This window comes from Rhipicephalus sanguineus, chromosome 7, assembly GCF_013339695.2.
Source record: "Rhipicephalus sanguineus isolate Rsan-2018 chromosome 7, BIME_Rsan_1.4, whole genome shotgun sequence".
Lineage (NCBI taxonomy): Eukaryota > Metazoa > Arthropoda > Arachnida > Ixodida > Ixodidae > Rhipicephalus > Rhipicephalus sanguineus.
Genome location: NC_051182.1, coordinates 124,084,195 through 124,096,981, shown reverse-complemented (window position 1 = coordinate 124,096,981; position 12,787 = coordinate 124,084,195). Strand labels below are relative to the sequence as shown.

General features: G+C 47.1%; 1 protein-coding gene across 1 annotated transcript in view; it reads right to left on the bottom strand.

Annotated features, from left to right (window-relative positions):
* The window catches only part of LOC119398980 (lithocholate 6-beta-hydroxylase-like), a 59,857-nt gene that overhangs the window by 38,918 nt on the left and 8,152 nt on the right, over window positions 1-12,787 (bottom strand). The window contains exon 4 of the mRNA XM_049417484.1: window positions 4,500-4,596. Coding sequence (XP_049273441.1) covers window positions 4,500-4,596 — 97 coding nt within the window. The remainder of the gene's footprint in view (window positions 1-4,499; window positions 4,597-12,787) is intronic.

Here is a 12,787-nt window from a genome sequence, read left to right as displayed (position 1 = left end):
GACAAAGAATTCTTCCTGACGAAGTTCACTGTGGAATTGAGAGTGTACCTACTGACATTTGGAGTACACCGCGCAAGAACGTCCACACCCTCTGAGATGCAACGTTCGACATCAGCTTCCGGGGCACAGTTGCTTACCCTTCTCACCAACGATAGAAGCTCCGGTGGCGACTTGCTTGGCTGTACGGCGAACTTGGGGCCATGGCTGAGGACCTTGCTTACTTGGTCTGGCAGACGGACGTCTCCCACCGTGTGGATGGAGTTCTGTCTGGTAGCGGTCTTCTTCGGAACGCAGGATCGCAGGGATTGCATAGCCTGCTGCCACAACGCTTCAGTGGAAGTGTGAAGAATTCGCAAGCATTCCAACCACTGTGCTCGTGCTCGGCTCGGGTGCGGGACCTGGTGCACACGAAGGAAGAGCGCCTCCTTGTAGACTCGAGCCTGTCGCTGGAACTCGGCTTTCAAAATCTTGCACAGCCTCCTGCCGTGGCCGAACGACGGGGGGAAACCTCCAAAGAGCAGAATACCATCCTGTGGGAGGATACCTTTTTCGGATGCAGAAAGACAGTGAGCGCGAGCGGCACGAGGCATCCGAAAAGGTATCCTCCCACAGGATGTTATTCCGCTCTTTGGAGGTTTCCCCCCGTCGTTCGGCCACGGCAGGAGGCTGTGCAAGATTTTGAAAGCCGAGTTCCAGCGACAGGCTCGAGTCTACAAGGAGGCGCTCTTCCTTCGTGTGCACCAGGTCCCGCACCCGAGCCGAGCACGAGCACAGTGGTTGGAATGCTTGCGAATTCTTCACACTTCCACTGAAGCCTTGTGGCAGCAGGCTTTGCAATCCCTGCGATCCTGCGTTCCGAAGAAGACCGCTACCAGCCAGAACTCCATCCACACGGTGGGAGACGTCCGTCTGCCAGACCAAGTAAGCAAGGTCCTCAGCCATGGCCCCAAGTTCGCCGTACAGCCAAGCAAGTCGCCACCGGAGCTTCTATCGTTGGTGAGAAGGGTAGGCAACTGTGCTCCGGAAGTTGATGTCGAACGTTGCATCTCAGAGGGTGTGGACGTTCTTGCGCGGTGTACTCCAAATGTCAGTAGGTACACTCTCAATTCCACAGTGAACTTCGTCAGGAAGAATTCTTTGTCTTTATTACAAGCCGATAAAGAGGGTGGCTTCACGGTTCTCACAAAAGGTGATTACAATTCCAAGGCACTAGATGCCATAACCGCTTCTTTTCTGAAACGTGATGATGTGTGCCTAGCAAAGGTGAAGAAAGAAGCACGCAAGTTGTGTTAGCGCCGTGTCCCGTCTTGCTCTGTCGTCGTCTGTGTGAATTTTTTGCGCTACTGTTCACAATTATGCAATACCAACTAGCCCACCAGTCTGTCCTTTTAAACCAATATAAGCCGTGTTATGAATTATTCAGCCAACACTCGCCACTACAAGCAGAGTCATCATTATCGATTAATGCTACGTGGTTATGTAACATAGCAATATATGCAAGAATTACCTGAGGCAAATTTTGAAAACTAACTCACAAATCCTGTTGCAGTATCGAACCAAGGGATTCGTCTTGGTGGTCCAGCAAAACTTTTGTTGGCCCCAGTTGGTACATAGCACTAAAGACGCGTCTTGCTTAGAAATCTATGTTTTTACGTAACTGTTACGTATTGCTGCGCGTCCGCATGCAAGGATTGTGGGTGTGGCAAATATATGCGATGCTGAGAGCAGAATAAAACAGTTGTTAGTAAGCGCCAGTGCTTGTCTCTTCTATTCTTTGTGGTCCGTCTTGATTTGCGCTGAAGTTCTCTACTTAAATTCTTGGCGGTCAAGTATCTGGCCAGAGCCCCACCATATATCACCATCTTGCTTCAGATTGATTCGAAAGAGGAATGGCAGTTTTATGAAAGTTTAGCACACACAAAGAACTACTTATACGTCTCTTATACATCTGTGGCAATGCAATGAAGAACACAAAGCACTGAAGTGTTTGTCGTTACCGCGAACGTAATGTTTATTTGGATAGGGCTATTACCTGACGTGTGCGCTGCAGTAATGTGCACGAGTTATTAGAGCCGCTCTTCCGGAAAAGACCGTATAGAGGCCGTCAAGTCGGGTGAGGATTCTCGAGTGCAGCTACGGAGATATTACATGGAAGAAGAGTATAATTGTGCCAGGCGTCACGCCACGCGAATTGTGTATCGACAGGGTCGCTTGATACTGCCCATCCATTGAAAACAGAGTTGTACGTAACGCGTTACAAGTAATCGATTACAGGCAAATCAGTAACGTTTTCTTGTACTTTTCTGATATAATCAATTACTTTTTTCGAAATTAACGTTCTGGCTAATTCAATTACATTTCCTTGTAATTGATTACCTGTAATCAATTACTTTTTTCCAAAACCAAGTTGTAATTAGTCGTCTACGGCAGTTCTCCCCAAAAATTCGCTACCGCTCTCTAGGGACCCTCGTCCTGACAGAAGGGGACACCCAAGAGATTATTTTTTCACCTTTTCATTGGCCTTACCAGCAACGCCCTACTCTAGCGCCAGCAGCAGCGAAGCGCGATGCTTCATAGAGGACATGGACACTAGCATCGAAGCACTGCGCAACTACGAGCTGGTGCGCGAGATGCTCCTGCGTTATAACACCACCCTTCTCTACAGCGCATGCATTCCGAGAATTTTCAATGTAGCAGCTGACCTCATAACGAGGAAACGTGGAAGCATCAGCGACTACCACTTTGAAAAACTACTCCTGATGAAAGTTAATAACGTGGATCACTACATCTCAGAAACCTCAGTGAGCCTCCCAGCCCTCACGGAAGCCTTCAGCCTTCTCTCGACTATGCAAGCCGCCGTAGTTCGTTTTAGTTTGAGCAAACTTGCGGTATTGTGTTACGGCAATAAAATGTAGCAGAAAAGCAACGCAAAAGTAATCCATTACATTTCTGTAATTGCTCGGTTACTTTTCTGGGGTTGTAATTGACCGCTGTAATCAATTACATTTTAAAGGAAGTAATCGTTATTGTAATCGATTACTTATTTTCTGTAATTTTCTGTAACGTGTACAAGTATGATTACAAAGGACTCAGCTGTAATTCATCATTCATGAGGCACCGAATCAACAAAGTATGCAGCTATGCATTTGCACATATTTTTTTTACAAAAGCGTTATACGTACTTCACTACTTCGCAAAATGATTATGAGATATAGCGTAGTGGGTACTCCACAATTGCACTTGCAGTTGGTGCCCTAAAAGTGTTTACGACGGGCTCCTAGAAGGCCACTCCTCCCGATTAAACTGTGACTGTACTGCGTGTTCGGAGCAGGCCTGGATTTTTTTAGGGGCGAATCTCCTTAGGGTGTCGGTCGTTCCCTCTTCTGTAGTAGTAGTAGTAGTAGTAGTAGTAGTAGTAGTAGTAGTAGTAGTAGTAGTAGTAGTAGCAGTAGTAGTAGTAGTATGTATGTATGTATGTAGCCAGCTATAGTTTAATGAATTGCTCACTAGACGGTGTTTCATGTATTTCTTAGAGCTTTAGTTTATTGAATTGCTCACTAGATGGCGTTTCATGTATTTCTTAGAGTTGCTATTTAAAGATGACAGATGGCGCTTGTATAATGCGAAAGGCGCATGTCATTGGATGCCTGCGATCGTAAAAGGCGCTCGCTCTTGGCGCGCTTTCTCTTGACACTTTCCCTGCATTTCACCGATCACAAAGCGGTGAAAATGAAGGGACCACGTAAACCAACAGTACAATAAAAGGTTCATGTTTAATATATACACGGTGTTTCACACTCTTTATATGATGTACTGGGCGAATTCGACGGAAGAGTTTTACGGTTTACCGATGATTGTCTCCGGAGCTTTGCCCCACTCATCGTCATTCACCCCGTGGATAAGCTGCGATTTTTCGACTTGACACAATGTGAAAGCACGGCGCAGTTGGTTCTCTAGAGGAGTGGCCCAGTTTTTTACAGAATTGCGAGAAGACAATTGTGTGTAGCATGTAGCAATTCAGAAAAGATAGTTCTGTAGCACGTTACAATCTAACAATTGAAGGCGCAAGCCTCTTTCACACTTGGCAATACGTTAAGTTATGCAGTCGGGGAGGAGACTTCTTACAATGCATAACATGCTGCAGTGTGAGTGGTACGCCATAAATTACCTTGAAGGTCATTTTATTGTACACCCCGCCCCCCCGCTTCTAAATCTTTCTCCACTTGACTTGGCGTTGCACTTACTCCAAGTAGGCCCACATTTGACTACCCGACGACGCCAAGTGATGGCGTCACATGACATGATTACGTCACGGAATTTGAAGATATATGCCCTTATAATGACAATCAAAACATAACGCTATGATGACGGCACATGTTGACGTAGGTCACATGTGGTTTTGTACCACTTCATTCGCCAGCTTTTGCTAAAGAGGTCGCACAACGAGAAACCTAACGCTTTCGCCTTAAAAAGAAAAACGTTGGCAGAGTTCGTCTTACCCCTCGGTCATTGAAGTTGTTGAATTCTTTGGCGAATATTTCGCTTATCATCTCCGGGTCCTTCACGACTACGAAGGGGATGTCGCCCAAGTGGAAACTGCAGAAATGTTGGCATAGTATCAGTGAGAAGAAGCTGAGGTTGTTTCCTTTATTAAAATAAACAAGCACGAATGATTTGTTGCGAATTCTTGCCAACTATTACCGCTTTGCAATTGGCTATTAGCATCAAACTAAAAGAAAATTAAAAAACAAAATAAAGTCAGCCTTCAGTTAGGTGAGTCCAAATCAAGCAGAGCCCGCTATTGCATGGCACATGCAAGAGCGATGCACACTTTAGATGTAGTTTAGTCAGTACTCATCACAAATATCAACGCGTTCAAAAAAGCACCTAAAAAGCGAATAGAAGCTCTGTTTACTGAATTCGAGGGGGAAGTTTTCATTTGCAAAATATTGGGACCATGGCAATTATAGATAAATCAAAAAGCAATGAAAGTGCTTCATTCATATAAGCATAATGATTGTCCCGCGTCGTCCAGTCACCGCTCTTGTCATTTCCCCAATCTTTTGCACAGTTCATTCACTTGCCGTCATCGCTATAGGATATGCCTAGCTGCTTTTGATCAGTCTATTTTCCTTTTTCGATCGTCGTGTGGGTTCTTTGGAGCAATTATCTCCAGAGGGAAAAATACAAGAAAGTGGTTTAGAGGCACCGCTGAGCTAAAAGGTCACTCCTTCGATTTTGTGCCGAGACGTGCTATTTTTCTTGTCCGAGCTATACACCATCGCCAACTTTGCCTGAGGCTATGTGCGTGCGTTTAGTCTGCGGATAAACGCCATTATTTCTTATTTGTTCGGCTCATTTCGTGCCTCGATGAAACACAGCACGGGCTGTCCGCTTAGTGCTTCCAACGGAGAGAGAAGAAGAGAGAGAAGAAATAATAGAGAAAGAAAGGCAGGGAGGTTAACCAGTATAGGACAACCGGTTTGCTACCCTACACATGGGAAGAGGGTGGGGGAGATTAAAGATGGAGAGGAAAGAGAGAGAGAAAGATAGAAAGATAGTACATGACACTGCACAGACAGAATCAGTCGGTCACTCTTGCGTGGTACGCGACATTTCTGTCACAGCCGCTTGTCCAAGTTCGTCTCTCTTAAAAACCTCAGCAGTGCCTTCGTCGCTTTCAGCTGTGGTCTTCTGTTGACGGCATGCAAGAACTGTTTCAACAGACATTTGTCCACTGTCAAGGCGCGCTAGAACGGACGCCAGTGACTGTCTCTGAACATTGTATGCCGGACAGTCGCACAGGACGTGGTGTAGCGTCTCCTCGCAACGACAAGCATCGCAAAGCGCGTTGTCGGCCATTCCAATCCGAAAGGAATAGGACTTCGTGAATGCCACGCCTAGCCATAAGCGATAAAGCAGTGTGGCCTCTCTTCGCCGGAGTCCAGTTGGCATACAGAGATGCATCAAAGAGGACAGGTGGTGTTGACGATTGGTCCGATTGGTTCGGCTGCTTGGAAGGCGCCATAGAGCGAGCGTTATCTCATGTGCAAGCCCTCGAAGACTGCTGGCAGCGTCAGACCTTGAAAGTGGGATGGTATCTTCCCGTGTGCTTTCATGAGCTTCCCGAGCGGCATTATCGGCGTGTTCGTTCCCTATGACGTCGCAGTGACTAGGCACCACTGATTTAGGCGGATGACCCCCAGCTTTTGCTCGCGAACGTCTTGTCTGTTATCTTAGGAAACTTAGCGTTGCCGGCCTCCAATGACGCGACTGCCTTCTAACAAGATAACGTGGGCCGGGAGGTGGGGGGCAGGGGTGTGCTGCGGCACTCGCATAAAATCAGGCCTGCCCGGCTGTTGAACGTTTTTCTTTCTCGTAAAGTCACTTTTTCATTAACGCACTTTTCAATTTTATCGTTATTCATTTGAGAAGTTCGCCGAGGAGTCATTACTGGGCCTGTCAGCTGAGCGTAATGATATTGGAAGCTGTCGGGTGAAAAAGTGAAGCGAAAAAAAAAAAGAAACGTTCATGCGCGAAAGCCTTCAAGCCATCGAACTTAGAATCCCCGTTAAGGATTTACTCAGTGCTCTCCAGTAATTAGGGTGGGAAGACGCTGGTGCGTTCGTTGCGAACGAATTGGAAGTAATATTTGCGTGTGCATTTATTATGCATACAAATATGAGCTAATGAGAGTGGATAAGGCCAACGGACTCGGTGCCAAATTCGGCGTCTAGAGTTTCATGCAATGGAAACACTGTCACCCACACGTACAGCCGGCGTCACAAATGTTAGAGATCACTACGTCTTACAAAAATTTAAAATTTATCAGCAATCTGTGACAGTATAATGTCGTACTGGACAGTAAATGTTGTCAGCGGGTTTTAGAAGAGATAGGAAATATAAATTCAAGGCTGCCTGTCCAAGCAGGTGGAATATTTCGCTTTTTCTTCTGTCCCGCGGTCCTTAAACTGTTGACGCTCTCTGCACACTATAGTCGCATGATGCAGTGAAGACGATTTTATTACTTGATTCGAGAACGCCGCCATGTTCAACTTTTCGCGTGAATACTTTCTTGGTTTTTGTGTTTCGCGACGACAAATTGCAAAGCCGTGGAACGCCGTCCGCAAATTTACTGTCGTTTTTATGTGTAAGAGCCACGTGTAATAATTTGCAACGCGGCTTGAGCTTCGAGCTGCGGCACCTTCTAGGCCGATGGCGAGACATTGGTTGTGCGAAGCGCAATACAAAAGCGCTGTTGGTGTTCTAGATGCGAGAGCATCTTATGCTCGGGGCAGTATCCGTTCTGCGGCGTCCGCACCCATACTGCGCATGCGCCAACTCTCCCTCTTCTCCTAGCGTGAACGCGAGGAAGTAGGGTAGTGGAGGTGACGTGAGCGCTGCCTCAGCTTTGTTTTTCCTCTCCTGTTTCTCTCGCTCCGCCACAGCCGTGCGCTCGTATATAATGCGGCGTGCGCTCGCTTTCGCTTGAACTCTCCTTCGCCACGGCGCTATAGACGCTCGCGAAGCTGAACGTAAACGACAACGCCAGCAAGCGTTGCACTCCCCTTTGCAACGGCGCTACGGGCGCTCGCGAAGCTGAACGTCAACGGCAACGCCGGCAAGCGAATCTCGAAGCTGCGAGGCTGCTAAAGCGCGCGTTCGCTGTGCTTCCGTAATTATCTCTCTGTGCAACGGTGTGCGAAGAGCCATGAACAACGTTAACGCCGGTGCTACTTGCAGCGGCAGCGTCACCGCCGCGGAACAAAGGAAGGCTCGGGAAGCCGAAAGTAAACGACCGCGTCGGCAAGCGGTAATTCAAACGCCCCGACAACCACCGTCTCACAAGTCATATAAGAGAAACGGAAACTCGATGAGCACCCCCCGCGATGCTTTCCCATCCCACCATGGTTGCCCGTAGGGTGAGATGATGTGTTATTGTTTTGAGGGACACTCCACTCAACGAAGGTTTCTGAATGACTCTTTTGTGTATGTATGTGTGTTTGCCACTGCACGTGCTCTTTTTTTGTATATGTGATCGTTGTGTATATCAGTCATCACCCGACACCTGGAGTGGCAAGCGAGGCGATAAACCATGATAACATTTCCGGGTATTTCATTAAAGTTTATTACACCTCTCTTGTTTCTGCGAAGGTTTTGGGACCGCTGCCCATCGGCGGCGAGTTGCGGTTTCGACCGCGTTAATTCCTTTTCTCTTTATCTCTGTTCTGTTGGTTCGGCTCTAACCTGCTTGATGTGGAGGGCTTTGTGGTATGTATCACCTGGGGTACTCCGTGTCTCCATGTTGTATACGCAGTTTTCTTGATGAACGACATATTAATCCAGGTAACTTAGACAATGTCTGCAGACAGGCTCACAAGAAGTGCAGCGAACCATATTTCATAGTTCTCTCTGCCACAGCCCCGTACGGAGTATTTATACGCACACCAGATGGTCAGAATCGTTAGAGAAATATTCACGGCGTCTTTTATGACCGTATGTGCTTGCACACTGTTGAGTGCAATGATATTTCTATTACAGCTGTAAAAATGTAGCCGTCACCATTTGCTCACCGGAACTCCCTTAATCATGCGCAGCGTTGTAGAGTGTATCTTGGCACAATTACTTCTCTGAAGAGAAAGCTTTCATTTTAATGTGTAATTCTAGCATTATGTGTGTCGAGATTGAGGAAATAGGTGCTTTAAGAAAGCTCGACTCTTCACACTAATCATGAGGAGTATGAAAATGAAAACGTTACTTGTTCTTTCAACATAAGTGTTGTATAATATTATACAATATTAATATTATACAATATTATTGTACAAGTACAATGAATGGGAATTGAAAGCGAAGTTTTCGTACAAGTCGGGAATAGGTAAAGTGATTCCATTTCTTCGTGTACTTCTAGAGGGAAAACAACGTGCAATGGCGCTGCCTCGATCCGTTGAAACAAGTGGTAGAATCACTAGTCTATTTTTAGAATGCCGCATTTTTGATCAATAGTGTGTGGAACCTTTTCGCACGAGGGGCGTACTTTTAGATTGTGTTTTCCAGCGGTAATATCTTGTGTTCCGAACTTTGTCTTTATTTCCTTGTTTTGATCTGCAAGGGTGTGTTTTTTTTTCTGTGAATCGCAGCGGATTCAAAATATTACTATCTGTATGCACGTACAGTATATCACTTGTTTTACTTTTGCTGGAGTCGCGTGTAAACCTTTGTGTTCATGTACTGTCGGTCTGAACTTTGTTAAACATCTTGTCTCACTGTGTGTTGGGCAACATGGGACATTCTTCATTCTTACTTTTGATGTTCCTCTTGTATGCTAAACGACGAAGGATGTTTGGCGTTTTCCGAAGACGCCATCTTAGCTATTTTTTCATGTGATTAAAGAGGAACGGAACTATCTCAGTGATTCATGTTACTGAAAGTCAGACTTCCAAAGACGAACATATCGCTGCCGTGTCCTTTCGATTTTGCGTCTTTGTTTGCAACTCTGCTTTTTTAGATGCGAAGTATCTTATGGCGGAGTTCAATCCGGTGGTGGTGGTGGTGAACGGCGTGAGCACCCTTACTGCGCATGCGCATATCCTCTCCACTCCCCATCTCCCCTCCCCCTCTCCACTACCCCTCTCCCCCTCTCCACTACCCATCTCCCCTTTCCCCCTTTCCACTCTTCCTCTGAAATGCGGGCTAGACATGCCGAAATTATCTCCTGCGCAACGCCGCGATGAGCACCAGCGCATGCGCGTCCCCTCCCCCTTTCTCTCCTCTCCTACGCTGCCCCCTCTCCCAAGCCTGCCGACTGCGTTCCCCGCTCGCCCTGTGAGAATTAACGGCCAGGCTAGAGGGAAGACAAGACGCGCGTAGCGTTCCTCTTCGCGTTCCACGACGCGAGGTCGGTAGCATGCCCAAAGAACGCCAACGGAACGCGATCGTGCAAGTGCTCCGGCTTCGCATCGCCTCATGGTCCCCTTTAGAGGGAGATGGTGTAATTTTCTTCAGTAATAAGGAAATCACGCACTCTGCAAAGAACGGAAAAGAAGAAAAACAGCGCGTAACTATCTCGTCGTGTTGATCAAGGCGGAAAATATCGTGCTGTTATACTTTTGTACCGGCTGGCTCGTTTCTTCGCAAGTCTCCGTGGAGTAGTTCTGGGGTTTGCGCAAAACGAACGACAAGGATTGCAAAACAACAGCGTCTGTGAATACAGTGAAATGCCGGATTTGGCCAAACGGGTGTATGCATAAAACGTGCTTTCGGCATTGCAAACAATTTTTTTTTGGCGTTGAGAAAACCCCACACAATACGCGCTTATGGCGCTTGCTGCACATAAGAAGCGAAAACAAATAAGAAAGCGTTGTATTGCGCAGCAGCATGCATATATATATATATATATATATATATATATTCCCTTGTGATAAAACGGCGCAGTGTTTTTTTTTCTTTTCAGCATTGGAAGAAGGCTTTTAAGTACTTTATGAAACGAGAGAGAGAGAAGGCAACACACACGAAGGCCGTATAAACGCCGTTCGGCGTATAAGGACTATTTTACGTAAGACACATGCGCGCCGCCATATTAGCTGTTAAACAAATGTTTTCTTATCTTCTTATATCGCGACGTGAAATAACAAGATCACGAAGCATCAAATGCACTAGCTCAGCCGTTTTCATACGTATCTGTCTACCGCAGCGCTGTTCGTTTAGTCGGTAACCACTGCTGGGCAGTGTCGAAGATACATGTATCTTAGATACTATCTTAGATACTCTTTGGTTATCTTGTATCTGTGTCGCGCTACGTTTCGCAAGACGTGTATCAGTATCTGTATTTTTGATACATTGAAGAATGTATCGTGTATCTTATGATAAAAGACAGTGCTATCGCAGCACCACAGGGCGAAACAACAAACGCTGGCTGAACTGCGCTCGCTTTTCATGCTGGTACTGCGGCGACTGTCACCAAAATAAAACTAAAGGCAGTGACATATTATTTTATATTTAGGCCAGAGTTTTCCAGCGATGATAGGCGAAGAGCTCTGAGCGTCTCTCTTGGGGGACCAGAGTCACGTGGTGGCGATTGCATCGTCAAGAATTTCATAAATTTTGAAGTGAAAATCTTTGTGAATGGGCCTTTGGTGCTACAATATACGGATATATAATAACAAATTTCCGAATGTATCGAAGTATCCTAAAGGGGCACTAAAGGCAAATAACAATTTGTGTCAGAGTGAAAGCTCTATGTATGGCAACATCTAAAACGGCATTATTATCAACAGCAGTGCCCTACTTACCGAGAAATTAAGCTAAATGTATCACACGATGAGCGCCACGACCGGGACATTTTGGAAATGATCCTGATGACGTGAGAGAGTCCGACTACAAATAATCACTCGTAATCAAACTAGATGCAATAAAGAAAAAGAGCCTTCCGTGCATCGAGAGACGTAATAAATACTACTTGTTCGTTTCTGTTTCATTCATGGAAAAAAGAACTGTGGTGTTCGTGAGTATCGGGTTCAGTGTTGTGCGCGAGTTTCGGTTTAGGCCACAAGCGATTCCACCGCCAGAGGACCAAGCAGCAGCGCATGCGCCGAGGGCACGCTACCCTCTCCCGAAGCCAGACCCATTGTTTCCATGTATTCTCAGTGGTCGCTCGCTGGATTTCAAGCAAGACGGACGTGCCGGCCGCGATGTCCTGGATTACTCCTCGTACCTCTCGCTGACCGGCGCCCCGTGACGGACTCCTCGCCCGCTATGCCGTGCGCCGCTCATCGTCGGGACCTTCTCCGTTTCGTCGGTGTTGTACATCGTGCCTCTGGCTGTGTTCGTGGTCCCGTCCCTGAACTCCCGTGACCGTCTCCCACATCTTTCCTGTCCTCTTTTCTCTTCATTGTATGGATGGCTCTATCACTTTTCCCTCTATTTTCCTACTATTCTTTTATTCCCTCCTTATCCCCACCCCTACAAGGCACTGCGCCGTGTCGCCTATAGGCAGACAGAAATTAGGTGCCTTTTTCCTTTCCTTAATAATCACGTAACTATTCTCAGTGTGCTTCTAATAAACGAACGTAACAGACGTATGCAGTACTGGCGACGAGGGAAACGAAAACCCACTGAATATACGGGTGTGGTCCACTGCCAATGGCGTCTCTTCAAGCTTCCATCGAGCCCTTCTCGGGGAAGGCCTGGACGTCATGGATTCAACGCCTTGGATTCTACTTTGTGGCGAATTCCATCACAGCCGACGAGAAGAGGCGAGCCCTGCTCCTGACTCTGTGCGGGCCGGAGACATTTGAAACCGTCCGCGCACTGGTCGCACCAAAGAGCCCAGGAGAAGTGCCGTATGAAGAAATCGTCCAAACCTTGGCTGCACATTACGACCCACGCCCATCTGAGCTGTACTGTCGCTGCAAATTCCAAAGACGCGACCAACAACCAGGCGAGTCCATTGCTGTTTACGTTGCCGCTTTACGTAAACTCGCCGCGGATTGTAACTTCGGCGTTGGGGCATTGCCCGCCGCTGAGGCGACGGCAACCACGGCCGCCGCAACCACCGCGCTCCCCCTGGATATCATGTTACGCGACCGTTTCGTCTGCGGTATCCGAAACGAGCTCGTTCAACAGCGTCTGTTCGCCGAGAGGGACCTTACTTTTCAGAAGGCTTTCGACCTCGCCGAGAGAGCGGAAAGCGCTGCCCTGCAGCAAAAGAGCATCAAGCTCGAAACAGAAAAGTTAGAAGTGCACAAAACAAGCCACAAGAAAGGAGGCGCAAAGGGAGAGCAGCACACTC